General features: G+C 39.8%; 1 protein-coding gene across 1 annotated transcript; it reads right to left on the bottom strand.

The window, feature by feature from the left end:
* Nucleotides 1-6,376: 6,376 nt before the first annotated feature.
* LOC127005542 (putative protein TPRXL) lies at nucleotides 6,377-20,837 on the bottom strand. The gene is made up of 4 exons (XM_050874467.1): nucleotides 20,774-20,837; nucleotides 10,143-10,190; nucleotides 8,550-8,767; nucleotides 6,377-8,072 (listed from the first exon to the last, which is right to left on the bottom strand). The coding sequence occupies exons 1-4, from the start codon at nucleotides 20,783-20,785 to the stop codon at nucleotides 7,535-7,537; spliced, it is 816 nt and encodes a 271-aa protein (XP_050730424.1). The 5' UTR covers nucleotides 20,786-20,837; the 3' UTR covers nucleotides 6,377-7,534.
* Between the last annotated feature and the right edge of the window lie 235 nt (nucleotides 20,838-21,072).

Genomic DNA, 21,072 nt, shown 5'->3' with positions numbered 1-21,072 from the left:
ATACAATTTTATAGATATCGGAAGAAAGGAAAACAAACATCTCAAACATAAGAGCAAATAAAATCAAAACCAGCGAGCTAAAACGAGGAAAGAAATGCGACTGTGCAGAACAAGACAAGAGTAAATTAAAAGCTAAAATGACAAGAAGATCCATTACTGCCTCCAACGTCATGCTTCTCAGGTGTAAGGAAAGCACACACCTGGCATTGAAACAGGTAAAAGGAAGATAATTAGTGAGCCAGCAGGTAGAAGCATAGTAGTTTGCAATCAGTAGAAGCATCAGGTGGTGGTCAGAGAGTGAAAGTGGAAGCAGAAAGGTGGAGTGAGGGAGTGATTTAAGTTGATGGAGAGGGTGAGGAGTTAAAAAAAAAAAAAAGTGGAGGGAATGAAATGAACGTTAACCATCCTTGACCACATCCATTGCAATTTTTTTGTTTTTTTTGTGTTTGTTGTGTGTGTGTGTGTGTGTGTGTGATTGTGTGTCCATTTCCTACTTGTTCTTCCTTTCCTCTCTTTCCCCTCTCCTTTTTATTCCCTTCCTCCATTTTCACCTTCCTTTTTTCTTTCTCTGTCCATTTTCTACATTATCTTCTTTCCTCCCTTTCCTCCTCCTCCTTTCCTTCCTTTCCTCCTCCTTTTCCCCTTCTTTTTTTTCTTCTCTTCTTCCATTTTTCCCTTTCACTTTCTTCTGTCCTTCCTTTTATCTTTCATTACTTTTACCTTTCATCTTTCCTCGTGTGTGTGTGTGTAACCAAGCCGTACATGGATGGTACACGAGGCAGGTAGAAAAAAAGTCCTTGGGTGGAGCTGCAAGTAAAAGGAAGAGAAAGAAAAGGTTAAGGGAAGGAAGAGAAGAAGAAAAAAAGGTTGACTAATGAAAGTTGAAGGCAATAATTAACAGCAGAATCTGATAGTGTTGCATGAATTTGTGGAGATAATATTTTTGTGTTAGTGCTATTATTATTATTATTATTATTATTATTATTATTATTATTATTATTATTATTATTATTATTAAAACTGTGTAATAGGTATGGCTAGAAGAATACAGGTACACTTAAGTTGTTAATGCTGTAAGTGCGACATACTAAAGACACAGAGAATAATAAATAAAGGAAATAAAGTAGAAAACAGACAGATATCCAACCCCATAAAGGAAAAGGACAAACAAAAAAAAGAAGAAAAAGAGAAGAAGACAGTTAAACAAAAAAAAGAAGAAAAAAAAAGAGTTAAACAAAAAAAGAAGAAAAAGGACATAGTTAAACAAAAAAAGAAGAAAAAGAAAGACATAATTAAACAAAAAAAGAAGAAAAAGAAGACATACCTAAACAAAAAAGAAAAGAAAAAGAAAGACATAATTAAACAAAAAAAAAAAAGGAGAAAAAGAAGACATACCTAAACAAAAAAAGAAGAAAAAGAAGACAGTTAACTGAAATGAATAATGCCTTGCAAACTGATAGGATCCTCCAACAACAACAACAACAACAACAACAAAAGGTTTAAGAGAAAATAACTGGCATTCAATTACACTTAAATGTCATTAGTTGGCAATACTGACTTGAGTGTTGAGTATATATTATTACATTATATTATCACTGAAGAAAAAAAAAAAAAAAATCTTATGACTTGAATGTGTTGAAATGGTCAAGAGGTATTGAAAAACTAAGAATGTGATAATAGGATAGAATGTGTGTGTGTGTGTGTGTGTGTGTGTGTGTGTGTGTGTGTGTGTTGCGACTGGAGATGGGAAAGGTTAAGATTTAAGGTCAGTGAAGGTCTTTTAGTGCTTTCTCTCTCTCTCTCTCTCTCTCTCTCTCTCTCTCTCTCTCTCTCTCTCTCTCTCTCTCTCTCTCTCTCTCTCTCTCTCTCTCTCTCTCTCTCTCTCTCACCTGGCCATCCTTACCTGTCCATATAAGGAAGAAGGCAATTAAGGATGAGTAAGTAACATTTATGGTCAAGTCCATCTTCTGCCTTTTTCTTTAATTTTTTGTTTCTTTTGTTTGTCCGTTGGTCATGAGCCTTTTTGGACAAGGAAGTGAGGAGCCGGAATAATGTGAGGAATGTTGATTTTTGCTTTTTTTCCCTCTCCTTTCATACCGTTGCGATGTGAAGGTGAGGGGAAGTTTTGTGCGTTTTTCCTGTTGATGTTCTCTGTCTGTTTTGCAGTAGGAGTTCAGGATTGTTTTGTAGGGGCTTGTCTTCTACTGTATATATTCATTCATCTGTTTTATTTTATTTTATTTTATTGTTTCTTTGTCCATTTTCTACTGTATCTTCTTTCCTCCCGTTCCTCCTCTTCTCTTTCTTTTCATTCTTCTCTTCTTTCATTTTTCGCTCTCACTTTCTTCCCTCCTTCCTTCTTTTCTTTCATTATACTTCTATCTTTAATCCTTCCTTTTGTGTGTGTGTGTGTGTGTGTGTGTGTGTGTGTGTGTGTGTGTGCGTCTTTGTTATTTATCTATTCATTTATCTTTTATTATATTTATCTGTTTATGCATTTATGTTTTATTTCATTCATCTCATTGTTTCATTTCTTTTATTATTTATTTATCTTATTTATTCATATATGTGCTCTATTTACTGATTATTATTTTCAGGTGTGGATGTAGAAAGTTTGCTTAATTTTTCTGTTGTGTTTGGGTTCAGGAAGTTTTGCCGAATAACAAGTTTATTGACACTTTTTTGCTGTTTTGTAAAGATTTAGGAACTTGTGCTCAGGAATACAGAGAAGTTTACTTACTTATTTTTTTCTATTGTGTGAACATTTTGGAAGTTTTTGCTCAGAAGTAGAAAATTATATGATACAGGAGAAAGTGATGATATATTGCTACAAAATAATAAGTATGAAAATGAAGCACCAATTTTATTTATTTTTTATATTTTTTATTTATATATTTTTTTTAGTAATAAGACAGTCATATAGGTACCAGTGGCTGAATCATCTACTGTATCCCCTTCTTTCTCTTCTCTTATCGCAGGCAAGCAAGTGTTCTTTTTGAGCGTGTGTTTGATAACGTTTACTGCTATTACTACTGCAACTATTACTACTCCGACTGCCACTGAGGATGAAGACGATGAAAATGTGCCCTGGTGAGTGTTGCCTTTTTTTCTGTATTTTCTTTGCCGTCTTGTTCATTTGTCTCTTGTCTTTGAACCCCGTTTTTCAGAATCAGGGCCTGTTGGGCGTTCATTTATTTGTTTATTGAATATTAAGTATGCAAAGTTTAAGAAATGCGAATAACCGCTGTGAGGCTACTGTTCGTTTCTGAATTGGTAATAACTGACTTTTTTATATTTTATTTTTTTCCTGCCTATGGCACCAGTAGGCTTTCTTGGTGGGGCCTGATGGCTGGCTTCAGCCCGTTATGGCACCATCCTGTTTAGCTCATGCTGCCCCACGGAGCTCACCTTTGATCCTCACTTTAAAGAGAATCTAGAGTCCAGCATCCTTAATTTTGCATCGCGGAACCCAATCTTTGCTATTACAGAGTAACTAAGTGAAGCATCTAAGTGTAGAAAAGTACTAAGGAGGTCCTGAAAAAGCGATGCAAAGCGGAACAGGTCACAAGAAGAAGAAGAGTGATTGTTGATATCCTACTACTGTCTCACAGTATAGACGAGGCACAACACAGCATTAGACTATTAACAGAAATAAGTAGAGAATGTGGACTGGAGATAAATAAAAAATAAGAGCAAGATCATCATCTATAACTTAGAAAATAGTCCACAACAGATAGAAAACATACAATCTGTGAAGAAATCAATCATCTGGGGGCCTAACTCTACTAAACAACGAAATATCTTTACTAAAAAAAAGAAATTATGATAGAAGAGGCAAAAAAGCTGGCCAATCTTACATAATCAATCATAGCGAAAAGCTGTCATAAAACCGGAGGAAAAAGCCTAGAAAGTGTGTAAGCGCTCAATACCATATGGAGGAAATGAGATAATAAATTTTACTGAGAGATCCAGATATCCAACATCATTGAAAAGAAAAGTGTACACATGCATATTAGAGACCCAGATTCAAGACACTGCACGCTGCTGAAAGAGTTGAAGATGAAGAGCTGAAGAGAAAAGAATAATGGAGAGTAAATTATCAATCTAGAATATATCATAAATATACCACACAATAACACAACACAAAACAAACATCTAACAAAACAAGAAACAACAAAGATAAAGACAAATAAAAAAAAAAAAGTAAAAAAAATGAAAAAAAAAAAAAATTAGAAAAAAGAAATTAAAGCTAGAATGAGAGCTGCAAGCTGGAAGAAAGAAGAAAGAAGAAAAGAAAGAAAAGATTAAGGACAAAAATTACTGAAGAATGGAAACAAGAAAAAAAAAAAAGAAGAAGTAAAGAAAATAAAAAAGCCTATAAAATATAATAAAATGTGAAGAACTTACGAAACTTATATATCCATCATTACCATCTATAATACATCATCAATAGAGCTAACACTCCAAATGAGAGGAAAACTCAATGATACAAAGATAGGAAACAATGTGCACAACGTGCATCATGTGCGGGGCGGAGGGGGAGAACCTGGGAACTTCCAGCACTTCCTGTGCGGGTACCAGGGCGCTGCCGCCAGCAGCTGCTGCTGCAGGAGGCTGCGCCAGCTGCCATGCCTCAGCAGAGACGCAGAGCACCAAGAGACTCCGCAACAAATACACAGAAAGAGAAAAAATATGACAATATACACAGAATGTGACAAAAAATGAAAAGAGAAGAACACAAGAGACAACAACAACAAACAGAAGAACAGAAGGAGATCAAGAAAAAAAGAACACACTGCAGAACACTAGAGCCGTTGCTGTACATCTACATCCTAGTTATATACATACTACATACGTCATCATTTGCTTTCATAATAATATAAATAAACTTGGAGGGGACAGATCCTGACAAGCAGTCGACAAAAGACACGGTACCGTGTTGAAGTTCATGTATGTATTCAGGATGGGATGTTTCACGATCTTGGGATGTCTCATGACACCACACCGGCACGCAAACCACTCAGCCACCGCCGGGTTTGGAATGCTGCCGTTAAGTGCTTGATATTAAAAATCCTCCCTATGTTCAAAGATGAGGGTGCAGAAAGTTGTGTTTAGCGGGCAAGTGCGAGGGGGAGGGGGAGAAAAATAAACAAGTAGGGACAGTTCATAAGTTTAGGATTTGAAGATTTTGTAAAGAACAGATAATATAAATTCGAGGAAGCCAATATGGTAAGAACTGAAGTACACAATGTATAGAAGCGTGTGTTGTATGACCTTTTGTTTCTTCATTGATTTATCTGCCTACTTGTTGGTAGGATTGTTTAATCTGAATAACACACACACACACACACACACACACACACACACACACACACACACACACACACACACACACTGAAGAATTAATAATAAAGAGGAAACAGAGCAGTCAAGGAATAATAATACTGAACTTTATTACAATCATCAGTATTCTTACAGTGTGTGCCGCCATCACGATCACAATAAATTAACTCTGTAATGGTCGTGCTCCTCCATCGAAAGCAAAAGAATAGTACTTAAGATTAATAGGAATAGTGTTGGGAATAATTTATCGTTGGGAATAATTCATCGGTCGTTTCCGCGGTGCCTTTCCTGAATATTATACCAATTGTTTTGTATAATATTTGAAAGCAAGTCAATGTTTTTACAGATTTTTTGAGTTAGTGAATTTGAATGTTAAAAAAAATATAGTAACAAGTATAGTTTTGTGAGTTTGTTTTGCGAATATAGATATGAATGGTTGTTTTGAAAAGGTATTTTTTATTAGTTAATTATTTTAAGTTTTGAGAATTACTGAAAGTTCATATTTTTTTCTTTTTGTTAGAAATGTCATGTTTTTCATACAACTACTGAACATAATTTTAAAAGAATGAAAATATGGGAAATCTAGAATATGTGAACTCGGAAATTTGAAGATAATTTAGAATAGATATGTTAAAGTTTTGTTTAATATAAATACTGACCTCTGAATTTTGAATGACTTTAGTAAAAAAGATAATACAAAATTCAAAATATTTAGACTTGGTGATTAGAAAGGATATATTCAGTTAAACTCAGAAATTCGAAAGATGATTTAAAAAAGATGGGACTCGGGAAGTTGTCGGGAACAGTGATGATAATAATGAACGAATTAATCGTGGAAGTGTAATAGTGTGTGTGTGTGTGTGTGTGTGTGTGTGTGTGTGTGTGTGTGTGTGTGTGTGTGTGTGTGTGTGTGTGTTCGTATAATAAATATTTGCATGCTAAATTTATAAGTTTTCACATAGGGTTGCCGTACTTCATCTCGTATGTGTGTTCGTGCGTTTGTTTGTTTGTTGTTTGTTTGTTTGTGTGTGTGTGTGTGTGTGTGTGTGTGTGTGTGTGTGTGTGTGTGTGTGTGTGTGTGTGTGTGTGTGTGTGTGTGTTTTCGTCACTAGTCTGTTTCTTTTTTATTACTTGGATGACAATTTGAGTATGGTGACTTGTTGGTGTTTTTATTTCTATTTTTTATTTACTTATTTATTTATTTATTTATTTTTGAGGAATGGAAGAATCAGCAGATGGACCACAATCTAGGAACGGATAAGAATTTTGGTGATTTGTTAGTCACTCAAACGTAAAATAAATGTTTGCTTTAATTTTCTGGATTTCGGAAGTTTCTAAAACGGGAGGGAACATTTCTTGTGTAAATTTAGTGATTGATTTTAAACTTTGAAAAATACACGTGGGTCCGTATTCTTTTTTTTTCTTTTTTGTCTTGAAACTGTTATCAGGGTTTTTGATTTTTTTTGTTAAGTGTTTTAATATGAACTTTTAAACATTATATAGTTTTTTGTATGGATTTTGCTTAGCTTAAGAAAAATATACATGCAAGGAATTCTCTAGTGTTTTTGTATGTGTAATTTGGTATGTAGTAATCAGAAATAGTATTTAAAGCTTTCTTGTCCTTCAATGGTTTAGAATTTTAATACTACAAATTAGGTCATCTCCAGTTTATATAAGATAACGTCGGATTTCGTGAACTGTCTTAAAACGTAAAAAAAATATATGTATTGATTTTTCTTGATAATCTGTTGAAGAAAAATGTTCCGTTTTCTTTCACGAGATAAATTACGGCAACTCCTGTGAAGACGATGGCTACCCCTTGCATACTCCTCCTCCTCCTTCCTTTACTTTCCTATTCATCATCTCTGTATTCACCCTAAGTAGCAATAGTAATCATCATCATCATCATCACATTACGTAATCATCATCATCATCTATCGTAACTTCCCTTTTCATCCATATATTCATCCTAAATAGTAGTTGTAATAATAGTCGGAGTAGTTGTTTTCACTCATCACTTAGGTCATCAATCATTATCATCCCTATTTCCTTATTCATCGTTTTGTATTCATCTTCAGCAGTAATAGTAGTAATAGTCATAGTTTTCAGTATCGTCACATTTCGTCATCATTCATCTCACTATTTCCCTATTCATCCTTACTTTCATCCTAGGTCATCGTCATCACACCGTTTAGTCATCGTCGTAGCGGATGAAATAGGAGACAGGTTTGGCCCCGTTGGTACTCATGCTGAAGTAGTACCCGCTGCCTCCAGGCCACGAGAAGGAGGGGAGGGACTTGAAGGGGGAGGGTGAAGTCTTGCGAAAGGAGGAGGGACGGGAGATATCATTGAGGGAGGAGGAGGTGGCAGGGAGGAACTTCGTGGAGGAGGAGGAGGAGAATGGCCGTTTCTGTGGGATGGAAGAGGCTGGGAGGGGACTACGGAAGGAGTTGAAAGCGGGGCGCGGGGTGTTGAAACTGTTCCCCTGGGTCCCGAAACTGCTGGAGGAGGTACCGAAACTGCTGGGTCTGGGGGTGTTGAAACTACTGGGTCTCTGGGTATTGAAACTGCTGGGTCTTTGGGCGTTGAAACTGCTGGGTCTCTGGGTGTTGAAACTGGGTCTTTGGGTGGGGAAAATGGTGCTGCGGTGATTGTTGAAGCTGCCGGTGTTGAAACTGGGTCTGGGGCTGTTGAAGTTTCGGTTGGTGTTGAAGCCTCGGTTGTTGCTTCTGTTGGCGGGAGAGAAGAAAGGAAGATTGAGGTGGTGGTGAGATGCATTTGAACACACACACACACACACACACACACGGAGGTAAATGCAGGCAGACACCCACCCACATAAACAACCTTCCACATAAACACAAACCCACCTAATTAAACACCCAGGGAAACAAACACCCAGGTAAACAAGCACCCAGATAAACACACACCAGGTAAACTCTCACTTAAACCCCCCCCCCCACACACACACACACACGTAAACAAACATCCACGTAAACAAAGAAACACCCAGATCAAAAAACACACAGGTAAACAAACACAGGTAAACACAAATAAACACTCATCCAGGTAAACACACACATGTACACACCCACATAAACAAATACCCACATCAACAAACACAACCAGGTACCTCTCTCCCCTCCAGGTAACTCCACCTTCCAGGTAACCCCCCACCAGGCCCCCCTCTCCCCCTCCCCTCTCACCTGGCGTTCACGAATCGGTTCCTCCTGAAGGCGTCCCCGGTTATCGCGCCCGACGCCCGCAGCCTCGTCAGCGCCGCCCTCGCCTCCGCGCGGTCGTCGGCGTCGTCATCGTAGAGGTCCTCGTACAGGTCCTCCAGCGAGTCGTCGTCGTCGTCATCGAAAAAGTCATCGAAGTCGTCGTCATCGAAGCGGAGGAATCGTGACGACCCGAAGCGTGGCTGTTGGGGGGGAGGGAAGAGGGGTGAGTTGGGGGTGGAGGAGGGGGGGGGGGAGTGTAGGAAAGTGGAGGGAGGGGGAGAGAAAAGGAAGAAAATAGGGGTAATGTGGAAGATAGGGGGTGATTAGAAGCAGTGGAGAAAGAGGAGGAAGAAGGGAGGGAAAGGAAAGAAGGCAAGGGGAAAGGGAGAACTAAAAGAGAGGAGAGAAAAGGAAAGGAAAGAGGGAGGGACAAGGAAGAGGAAAAGAGATGGGGGGGGGGGGGGTGGAAGGCGGAGAGAAAGAGGACGAAAAAGAGGGAAAGAAAGAGGAGGAAGGAGGGAAGTATGTTAGGGAGGAAAGGAGGTTTATGTTAGAGAAGTGGAAGGAAAGAGAAAGAGGAGGGAGAAGCGAGTTAAAATAATGAGGGAGGGATAAAGAGTAATGGAAGGAGGTGGAAGGAAAAAGGGAATGAGGGATGTTGAAAGAAAGGGAGGAGAAAAGGTTGATAAAGGGGGAGAAAGGCTGGAGAAGTAAAGGGGAGAGAAAGGGAGAGAGTAATGGAAGGAATATGCGAAGGAGAAGGGAGAGGAAGGGAACAGGAAAACAGCGAAGGGAAGGGAAAGGAAGAAAATAGAAGGAAAGGAAAAGGAGGGAGAAAGAAGAAAAGGAAGAAAAAGTTGAAAGGAAAAAGGGAAGGAAAAGGGAGATGAAAGGAACAGGAAAACAGGGAAGGGAATTGTGAGGCAGAAAAAGGAAGGAAAGAATGGAAGAGGAATGGAAGATGAAGTGGAGGGAAGGAAGGAAAGTGTGAGGGACGGATTAGTGAAGAAGGAGGAGAAGAGAAAAAAATAAAAGTGAAAGGGAGAAAATATTATAAGGGAGAGGGAAGGAAAGAGAATAATGGAGGAAAGTGACAGGTGCGAAAAGGAGTGGGAGGAGGTTAGTGGAGGAGAAGAGGGAAGGTTAGTGGGTTAATGGAGAGAAGGGTGGAGTGTGGAGGAAAGGAGGGAGGGAGGGAAAGGGAGAAGTGGGTGGAGGGAAGAGAAAAGAAGGGTGGAAAGAAGATAGGGAGATGGGCTTTTTTCTTCCATTCTCTCTCTCTCTCTCTCTCTCTCTCTCTCTCTCTCTCTCTCTCTCTCTCTCTCTCTCTCTCTCTCTCTCTCTCTTGCACGTTTTTCTATCATTCTTTGTCTTGTTTGGAATGTTCAGAAATTTTTTTTTCTCTCTCTCTCTCTCTCTCTCTCTCTCTCTCTCTCTCTCTCTCTCTCTCTCTCTCTCTCATGCACGGTTTTCAATTATTCTTTGTCTCGTTTGGAATGTTCAGAAAATTCTCTCTCTCTCTCTCTCTCTCTCTCTCTCTCTCTCTCTCTCTCTCTCTCTCTCTCTCTCTCTCACCTGGTTGAACTGCGCCGCCGCCACCGCCACCAGAGCAAGAAGAATTATCTGTAGAAACAACAAAAAAAACATTCATTAGTCACACACCTTTACCTGTCTAATTAACCCATCACACCTTAACCTTACGTATCATCCATCATGTTGTACCGACTCTTCTTACCTGTTGTTTATTAGTCTATTATTACCTGACGCATATTTACCTTGTTTTTCATACCGTATACCTGTGTTGTTTACCTTGTTATTTCGTCCTTCACACCTGGCTTATGCCAATGCCTTCTCTCCTTCCACTTCTCTAACTTAACCTCCTTTCCTTCCTAACGTACTTCCCTCCTTCCTCCTCTTTCTCTCCCTCTTTTTGTTTTTGTTCTCTTTCTCTCTGTCTTCCACTCCCCCATCTATTTTTTTTCTCTTCCTCGTCCCTCCCTCTTCCCTCTTCGTTCCCCTTCCTTCTTATCGTTCTTCCTTTTTTTTTTTTTACCTGTTCGTTTTCACTGTCTCCCTTTTTTTTTTATTTTTTCTTGGTATTCTTTTTCACTTAATCAGTTTTTTTCCTTCTTTAAAACTTCATTCCTTTCTGTTTTGTTTTTCCTATCCTTTTCCTTTTTCTCCTTTCAACTTTTTTTAATATATGTTAAATAAGATCAATTCCCTCGTGTCTTTTCTTCTTCCTCTTTTCTCCTTTTTTTTTTCTCTTTGTATTCATTTTTATTTCACCTTTGTCTCATATTTCACCTTTATTTCTTTTTTTTATTTTTCCTTTTTGGCTTTTTTTTTTCTTGCTGCATCTTCCTCCGTATCTTCTGTTTCTTTTCCTCATCTTTTCTTGTCTACCTCCTCCTCCTCCTCCTCCTCCTCCTCCTCCTCCTCTTCCTCCTCCTCTTCCTCCCTTTGTAATATTTTAATGTCTAAACCGCAAAGGACAAATAAGGGAAAGGTCTGAGAGTTTATATATTCTCTCTCTCTCTCTCTCTCTCTCTCTCTCTCTCTCTCTCTCTCTCTCTCTCTCTCTCTCTCTCTCTCTCACGACTTCGTTCTCATTATATATTTTCTTTGTAATTTCTTCTTCGTCTTCCTTTTCTTTTAATGTATCTTTTGAATAAGGGAGATTGTGCAATGTTGCTTTCTATTATTATTATTATCATTATTATTATTATTATTATTATTATTATTATTATTATTATTATTATTGTTATTATTATTATTATTATTACTGTTGCTATTATTGTTGTTATCGCAGTTATTACTAGTTTTCTTTTTACTTTTATAATTTTACAGATTATATTCTTTGTAGTAATAAGACAGACAGACAGACAGACAGAGAAACAGACAGACAGGCAGAGACACATAGACAGAGAAACAACAGAAAGACACATGCAAAAAGGTAGTCAGATAAAATATATTAGTCTTCGATAAACAGATAGACAAAAAAAGACACACCACACACACCGGTAGATAGATAGATAAATGAATAGACAATATAAAGAGATAAGAAGAAGAAAACGACATGAAGAAATTAAGGAAGGAATGAAATGAAACAGAAATAAATAAGGAATGAAACAAAGATTCCTAAAAAAAATAATAATGACATACAGAGAGGAACATACAGACATAAGATATATAGGAAAGGTACACATGACCCCCACCCCCGCCCCTCTGCCCCCTCCTCCCCCCCTTTTTGCAGGTATATTAAGAAGAGGGCTTTTAACTTTTACTAATAATTTCACTTTTAATGCTCGGCGTGTTGCAAATGTTGATTCACTTTCTGTCGCAATACTCGATCCAAAAGACAGGTTCTCTCTCTCTCTCTCTCTCTCTCTCTCTCTCTCTCTCTCTCTCTCTCTCTCTCTCTCTCTCTCTCTCTCTCTCTCTCTCTCTCTCTCTCTCTCTCTCTCTCTCTCTCTCTCTCTCTCTCTCTCTCTCTCAAAAGGGAATATTTGGAGGAGAAAAGAATAGAAGAGTTGGAGGAGGAGGAGGAGGAGGAGGACAAAGAAAGAGAAGAATGAAGAGATTGTAACGAAGGTGATTGGAGGAGGAGGAGGAGGAGGAGGAGGAGGAGGACAAAGAAAGAGAAGAATGAAGAGATTGTAACGAAAGTGATTGGACGAGGAGGAGGAGGAGGGAATGCAAAATAATAGAGGTGAATAGAGGAGAAAGAGGAGAAGGAGAAGAACGAGTTGATAAAGGAGATAAAATAGAAAATAATAGAAAAGGAGGAGGATGAGGAGAGAGAGAAACTGAGGAAATACAGAATGAAGGAAAAAGCAAAGAATAAAAATAAGGAAAAACAAAATATAGGACGTAGAAAGCGAGGAAGAAGAGGAGGAGGAGGAAGAGGAGGAAACACAAAATAGGGAAACTAAAGGGAATAAGAATAAAGAAGAAAAGAGGAGAAAATGGAAAATATAGGAAATAGAAATATGGTGAAGAAGAGAATGAAAAAAAAGAAAAGAAAATCGTGGGAGGAGGAGGAGGAGGAGGAGGAGGAGGAGAAGCTATGCAAGGGATGGAAGAAGGGTAAGTAGGGCGAGGGAGAGACAAGAAGGGAAAGGGTAGAGGGGTGGGGGGTAGGGTGAATGGGGGGTCAGGTCAGGTCACACAGCTTGGGGTCACCGCGGGTCAGGGAGTGAAGCATCGAAGCCACGACTCGACACCGCTTCAGTCCGCCCCGTGTGTGTGTGTGTGTGTGTGTGTGTGTGTGTGTGTGTGTGTGTGTGTGTGTGTGTCATTGCTATTTTTGTGTCCCTTGGAGAAATTGAATAAAGGAATAAGGAAGGAAAAGTGAGGAAATGTTAAGGAAAGGTGATAAAGGTGAAATTTGTATTGTAAAAGAAGGAAGGGGAAAGGGAAGGGAGGGAAGAGAAGGAAGACAACGGTGGAAGGAAGGAAATTTAAAGGAAGGTGGAAAGGGAAGGGAGGGAAGGAAAGGAAAAGAACGGTGGAAGGGAGGATGGAATAAGGGAAGGAAATTTAAAGGAAGGGGAAAGGGAAAGGAGGGAAGGAAAGGAAAAGATCGGTGGAAGGAAGGATGGAATAAGGGAAGGAAATATTAAAGGAAGAAGGGAAGGAAATAGGAAAGGAATGAGGGAATGAAGGAAACTCGAAATGAAAGGGGGAAGGAGGGAAGAAAACAGAAGAAGGAAAGGTGGAAGGAAGTAATAGAGAAAGGAAGGAAGGAAGGGTAGATTAACTGTATTGGATGGTGAAAAGATAATGAGAAAAGAGAATGTGAAGGAAGGAAGGAAAGAAGGAAGAATAGAAAAACTGCGATAAATGTAAGAAGAAAATGAGAAGAGCGAATTAGAAGGAAGGAAGGAAGGAAGGAAGAATAAAAGGCTGTGACATATTGAGAAGAGAATGAGTATAGAGAATGCGAAGAAAGGAAGGAAGGAAGGAAGGAAAGGAAGGCTGTGATAGACGTTGAGAAGAGAATGAGCAAAGAAAATGAGTAGAAAGGAAGGCAGGAAGGAAAGAAAGAAAGGTTTGATAGATGTTGAAAAGAGAATGAATAAAGAGAATGTGAAGGAAGGAAGGAAGGAAGGAAAAGAAAAGGAAGAAACGAACGAGGGATGAAAGGAAGGAAGGAAGGAATGTGAAGGTCAAAGAGTGATTATAATTCTTCTAGACAGACAGAGAGGCAGACAGAGATTGATAACGAAACAGACGTAGAAGATGAAAGTTGATATGTGTTCAAAAAAGCGATGCAGAGGAGAATTGGGGAATGCAAAATAGAGATGAATAGAGGAGGAAGAAGAGGAAGAAAAAAGATGTTGAAATAGGTGCGGGGAAGACAGTCGGAGGAGGAGGAGGAGGAGGAGGAGGAAGACAGTCGGAGGAGGAGGAGGAGGAGGAGGAGGAGGAGGAAGACAGTCGGAGGAAGAGGAGGAAGACAATCGGAGGAGGAGAGGAAGAGAGGAAAGGAGGAGGAAAAGTGATAGAGAGAAAGAAAATAGATGTAGAGAAAAGTTTAATTAAGTTTGGTGATGATGAACAATTAAGTAAATAAAAATAAGAAGTAATTAGAATGTATTGTAATTATGCGTGTGTGAATTGACAGACAGGAAATGAAAGCGACAGACAGACAGACAGACCAGCCCAAGATAGGATTTAGCATAGACAGACAGACAGGTGAATTAATAGCAAGATCAGACACAGACAGAATAGAGATACGGAGAGACACAGACAAACGAGCTGAACAAGAAGTACAGACAAGAGTTAAACAGACACAAAGAGGGAAGGGAGGGAAGGAAAGGGAAGACGGGAAGAAGGGAGAGAAGGAAGAGGAAGGGAGAAGAAGCAAAGAAGAGGAAGAAGGGAGGAAGAGAGACACACAAACACACACACAAACTAACAGACTCAAACACAGACACTAGACAAACAAACATAAGGAAGCAGACAAAAAATAAACAAACATTGAAAACACCAACAAACACACACACACACACACACACACACACACACACACACACAAACCGATGAAGCTAAACGTAAACCATGAGTATAAGAAACAAACAAACAAACAAACAAACACACAAGCACACAAATAGACAGACAGACAGACAGAGAGGGCGAGGACACTGTTGCCAGCTGAAGATTCTCCCCTTTCACCCCTCCCCCCTTCCCCCCTCTTCTCTCCCTCCCCGCCCCCCCTCACAACTTTCACCTCGCAGGGCAAAAAAACGAGGAGGCAAGGTCAGGCTCCCCCCTCCCCCCCTTCCCCTTCCTTCTCTTCCTTCTCTTCCTTCTCTTCCTTGACTCCTATTCTTCCTCTTCCTTGCCTCCCTTTTCTCTCTTCTTTGTTTATCTTCCCCCATCCACTCCTTTCTTTCCTCTCCTTCACCTCCTCACCCTTCCTTACCTCCCTTTCTTCTTCCCTATCTTCTCATTCCTTCATCTCCTCCTCCTATCCCCCCTCCCCTTGTCTTCTCCCTTCCTCTCTTTCCTTTCTTCCCACTCCCCTTATCTTCTCTTTTCCTCCTTTTCCCTACATCCCCCCTAACATTTTTACCTGTCATCTACCACCTTCTCCTCCTCCTCCTCCTTACCTGTCTTCCCCCAGTTCAAATTTACCTGGCACTCTCCCCCATTCCCCCCTACCTGTGTACCATCTTCACTTGTCAAATGTCATCTCCTCCTCCTCCTCCTCCTCCTCCTCGGGTCACGTGTCACCACTCCTCTTCCTCCTTCTGGTGTCATCTCTCCTCTTCCTGCTCCTCTTATTCCTTCTCTTCTCTCCGACTTCTTTAACTCACGTTTTTAATAATTATTTTCTCTTTCCTCTTTTAATTTATTTTTTGTCTACTATTTTCTGATTTATATTTATCTCCTTCACTTCTTTCTCCCTACCTCTTCTCTTCCTCCCTGTTTCTTGTTCTCCCTTTGCTCCCTATCTCTTTCTTCCTTTTTTTTATCTTCTGTCATGTTGTTTATCTATTCCCTATTCTTTTTCCTGTCTTTCCTTTCCTTTTTTCTCTCCTTTTACTATTCTTACTCTTGTTCTTTCCCTTCCTTTCCCTTTGTCTTCCTCTTTTCATACCTTTCCTTCCTATTCTTCATCTCTTTCCCTACTCTTCCCTTTTTTTTCTCTTTCCTTCCCTTTCCCTTTCCTTCCTCTTTTATTACCTACATCTTCCATTCTCTTCCTCCCCTGCCTTACCTTTCACCTTCTTACATATTCTTCCTCCCTTCAACCTTTCCTCCACTCCCCTTCCCTTTCCTCCCTTCCTCCCTCCCCTTCCCTTTCCCCCCCTTCACCTTCCCTTCGGTTCACCTGTCTCAACTCTTTCAATAAGCAGGTATGCATATCCGGGTTTGCCTTCCTCCTCCTCCTCCTCCTCCTCCTCTTCTTCCTCCTTCACTGTATTTACTCTCGCAGTCGTTTTCGTGATTTCATTCTCTCTCTCTCTCTCTCTCTCTCTCTCTCTCTCTCTCTCTCTCTCTCTCGATACGCTAATCCCCGGAGAGAGAGAGAGAGAGAGAGAGAGAGAGAGAGAGAGAGAGAATGAAGATGAGCGAAGATGAGTGAAGAAGAGGAGGAAGATGAGCCAGCCGTCGACCTTCAAATTCTCTCTCTCTCCCTCCCTCCTTCCCCCACCCCCCTTTCTCCCTCCAGTCTCGTGGGAAGGAGGGAAAGGGAGGTAGGGGAGGAAGGAGGGGGGAGGAACGTGTCTGGAAGAGGAGGAAGAAAAGAAGAATAACAGCCCTCCTCTTCCTCCTCCTCCTCCTCCTCCTCCTCCTCCTCCTCCTCTTCCTCTTCCTGCATCCCGTTATTCCCAAGTGCTAATTTTCTTCCTCTCTTCCTCTTCCTCCTCCTCTTTTTATCCTCGTCCTTAATTCCTTTCTTCCTGCCCTTGTTTTTCTTTGCCTTTCCTTCCTCCTCATATTATCTCACCTTTGTATTCCTTTTTACTTTCCTTCCTCCTCCTCCTCCTCCTCCTCCGTAACCTTACCTCTTCAACTGTCACGTGACTCTGTTAGTGTAACGTTACCTTCCTTAATTAACCTTATGTGTGTGTGTGTGTGTGTGTGTGTGTGTGTGTGTGTGTGTCGTTATATTGGTATGTGGTGGTAAGTAGTAGTAGTAATAATAATAGCTGTAGTAGTTGTAGTAGTAATAGTAAGACTTGGCTACTACTACTACTACTACTACTACTACTACTACTACTACTACTACTGCGTGTACAAGGATAACCCTGAAAGTAAAGATAAAAACACGAACCGGTATGATAAAAAAAATAATTATAACCCTGACACACAAAAAAACGTCATTAGGGGCGAGACATTGAAATGTACACAAAAAATAATATATTCATCTGTCAAGGTCAAGAAGAAAGGAGGAGGAGGAGGAGGAGGAGGTAACCAAATATGGGAGAGAATGGAGGAAAAGGAATAGAGAGTGAAGGGGGGGGGGGGGGGGTCAGGAAGGGAGAAAAGGAATTAGAAAAGGTAGGTAACTCCACCCTTTACCTCCATTTCTCTCCCTTTCCTCCCTCCTTCCTTTCCTCCGCTCCTCCACCCTTCTCTCCCCAGGTAATTGTCGTGATTGTTGTTGTTATTATTGTTTTTGTTGCAGGTGGGAAGTCTTACCTGTAATTAGTGAGGGTCAGTGGACAGGTGCAGAGAGAGAGAGAGAGAGAGAGAGAGAGAGAGAGAGAGAGAGTTTAGTTATATGGAATTCGTATTTAGATTGATAAAAAAAAATCGTATTGGTCATTGTTTGCATGTGTGTGTGTGTGTGTGTGTGTGTAGCCTTGATATGGTGGCAGGGTGTAGTGGAAGGTAATTTTATGGTGTGGTGGTGGTGTTAAAAGTGGTGATGCAATGGTGGTGGTGATGATGATGATAGTGGTGATGGTGGTGATGATGTATTAATGTGGTGTCTCGTGGTGATGATGGTCGTGTTTGTGGTGATGGTGGTGAAGATACTGTTTATGTTGTGGTGTTGGTATGGTGTTTGTTTTGGTGTTTGTGGTTAAGTAGAAAAAAGACCCTATTTGCACACCACTCAGAAGAAGTAATTGAATCAGTTAATGAAAATAAAGTCAGGTCTAACGCCATATTTTTTATACACTAAAACTCTAAACGAATGTATAAATGAATGCAATGAATGAACGAAAAAGTAATTGAATCATTAAGTGAACATAAAGTCAGGTCTAACGCCTTATTATTTATACATTAAAGAGGTGAATGAACGAGTGAAGAACTAAAGGAATAAACTGAATAAATGACAGAGAATAAGGGAAGAAATAAATGAAACAGTAAATGAACAGTAAGTCAGATCGAACTCCGTAGATATATAAAATTTTTCACAAAACTCTTAAGAACTAAATGAATGAAGAACTAAATGAATAAACGAATAACTAAATGAATAAACGAATAACTAAATGAATAAACGAAAAACTAAAGGAATAAATGAAGAACTAAAGGAATGATGGAAGAAGATGATTAAGAAGAAGAAGAAGAAGAAGAAGAAGAAGAGGAAGAAGAAGAAAAAGAAGAAAAAAGGAGAAGAAAAAGAAGAAGAAGAAGAAGAAGAAGAAAAAGAAGAGGAAGAAGAAGAAGAAAAAGAGGAAAAAGAAAAAGAAGAAGAGGAAGAAAAGAAGAAGAAGAAGAAGAAAAAGAAGAAAAAAAAGAAGAGGAAGAAGAAAAACAACAAAAACACGAAGAACAATTAGAAAGAAGTAAACGAATGAACTAATTAAACATATCGGTAATGAACATGAAGTCAGTTTTAACATCTCATTAACATCCTAATTACCGCTCGTTTTCCCTTCATTTTCATATCGCAATAAAAAAGTAATCAATAAAGTTCTTGCATTAATAACAGTCGCTTGAACGATCCTTTTAGCTACAGTAACCTGATCTGAATATAACTTTTTTTTTAATTATTCGTGGCAGTTATTTTTTTTCTTTCGTTCTTATCTTTTTTTTTTTTGGTTCGTGTTTCGTTGAGATCTTTATTCATTTGTTTTATGTTGCGATTTTTATCCTTTAGTTATTTTTTTGTTATTTATTATGTTTTTATTGTTTTATTTAACATTTTTTACTTAATTATTATCCTTTATTTTACGATTGTTATTCCTTATTACGATTGTCTTACTTTATTATTCGATTCTCTTTGAATTCACTATATTTATCCTTTGTTTTACTGTTGTTATTCATTATTTTCGATTGTTATTCCCTTTTCTGTGCTTTAATCAATACTTTTTAGTCTATTTTAATTTATCTATCTGTCTATATGTATGTATTTTTCTATCTATCCATCTATATATCTATGCCTTATTTTCCCTACCTCTTCTTATCCCAGTATTTTTTTTTTTTTGTCCGCTGCAAGAACCTGCCCTGAACACTGCCTTCCATAATCCTTCGTGCGTGTCGTCTTTCTTTCTCCTCTTTTCTTTCCTTCTTTTGTCTGCATTTCGTGATGGTTGTTACATATTATACGCCGTCTCGCTTCTGAGTGTGTGTGTGTGTGTTTCGCTATATATCCTCATCTACAGGTGTTGCGTTGAGATTTCACTATTTTCTTCTTCCCTTCTATCTACCTCCGTGATGCAGTGTTTAGCGTCCCTATTTAAGAATCTACAGGCCCGGGTTCGAATCCTGGCCCGGGTAGTTGACGTGCAGCCCACCCAGTTGTTCACCCTTATTTTCGGGCTGGTCGATAAATGGGTACCTGGGGAAACCTTCGGAGCAGCGTTGCCAAATTATCGTACTCAGCGCATTGCATTTTCGTAGTTTCTGACCGATAAATATAGCAGAAAAAACGAAAACCATCAATATTTAACAGTTTTAACGATAACTTAAAATTTATATCGTTATTTGTGTGGTTACGACAGTCTTGGAGCCTAAAAATGATAAATGTAGTGTTCAGAGTACGACAATTTGGCAACGCTGCTTCGGAGGGTAAACTGTGGTAACCCGGATGTCGCACTGGGCTTGTGTCGGGGTAAGGGTTGCCAGATTGTCGTACTCAGCCTCTTATATTTACCAACTTCCAACCCAAAAACTGTCTCCTGAGCCCCTATAACGAGATTCCTTTATATTAATCGTTAAAATAGTTAATTGATGATGATTCTTGGCAATAGTTAGGCGTCAGAAACCGATAAATACTATGCTCTGAGAACGATAATCTTGGCAATAGTTAGGCCAATGTGACGGAGATGAGCACCACCGCCACGCGCAGCTATAGGGTATGCTCCCACCTTTACCTTCCATCTCCTCTCCCTAATTACACCTTCGGCAAAGTTTTGGGATATACGTTAAGCTGCGCGTGGCCTTAGTGTGCATCTCCGTCTCAGTGGCCTTTGAGCCCGCCTCCTCTTTTCCTTTACTTGGCCCTCTTTTTATTTATTTTCCTTTCCATTCTCTTCTCTTTAGTTTTGTTCATCGTTTCTCTCTTTTTTTATTTCTTTCCTTTCTGCCTCAGTGGTGGATAAGGATCTATTACTGCGGGTCACAGGGGAGGTGGGACATCCGGGTAAAGGACTATTACACTGGGCAAATTTTTCATGGATCTTTAGTCAAACCATGATTCCCGCTAGCGTGGTTCTCATTTGTTTCTTGTTATTGCTGTTGCTGCTGATGGTGAGTAATACCGTCGTCCTCCGGTGAAATCTAACGCAGCTTTGGAAGATCGCGGACACGTCAGAAAACCACGGAAATATGAGAACCACGCCAGCGGAAATCGTGGTTTGACTGAAGATCCACGGAAAATTTGCCCAGTGTAATAGTCCCTTAATAGGTTCGGGATCGACCTCGCAGCCTTTCCGTCGCGAGTTGCCCACCGTAACCACAGAGCCAAATGACCCCCAAACCTCCCCTCAAGAAAAAAAGTCATGAAGCCGCCACTGTCACGATATTTTACATACTGATTTTTTTTCGCTCATTTTCCTTATCTAAATATTTCGTTAAGAGATTTTGATACTGTCTCTTTTCGTTCTTTAATTTGTATATTCCTTTGATAGCGCAGTGCTCATTTTTTTCAGCTTATTTCTCTTGCTATCTTATAAATGAAAATGATAGTAGGGAGAAAAATACACAAACAAACAAAAATAAAAATCACAGCACGTCACGACACTACAAGTATCACCACAAGCACCACCACCACCACCACCACCGTCACTATCACCCACCAGAGGCCGCATGATGGAGTCTGTGTGTTCGTGTGTTCTCTTCGGCGGCGAGTGTCACAGTGGCTCGCCGATAGTACGCCGCCCGCCTTATATACCTTCCCTGGCCCGTCCTTGCGCGCCTCCTATTGGCTGAGACGGAACCCCCCCCTCCCCCTGCCCCTCCCCTCTCACTCCCCAAGGCCTGTCCTGATTGGTGGGCTCAAAGATAACTTGTTTTTGTGGCTGAAGACGCGATTCTCAGTGTGGGTGTCTTCCTTCCTTTTTTTTTTTGTCTTCTCTCTCTCTCTCTCTCTCTCTCT

Source organism: Eriocheir sinensis, chromosome 30, assembly GCF_024679095.1.
Source record: "Eriocheir sinensis breed Jianghai 21 chromosome 30, ASM2467909v1, whole genome shotgun sequence".
NCBI classification, from domain to species: domain Eukaryota; kingdom Metazoa; phylum Arthropoda; class Malacostraca; order Decapoda; family Varunidae; genus Eriocheir; species Eriocheir sinensis.
This window is presented reverse-complemented; position numbering and strand designations above follow the sequence as displayed.

Coding starts and splice junctions, on each gene's coding strand:
- LOC127005542 (XM_050874467.1), bottom strand. Junction 8,768..10,142: donor CGGCGGCGCAGTTCAACCAG/GTGAGAGAGAGA, acceptor CCCCCCCAACAG/CCACGCTTCGGGTCGTCACG. Junction 8,073..8,549: donor AACCGATTCGTGAACGCCAG/GTGAGAGGGGAG, acceptor TCCCGCCAACAG/AAGCAACAACCGAGGCTTCA.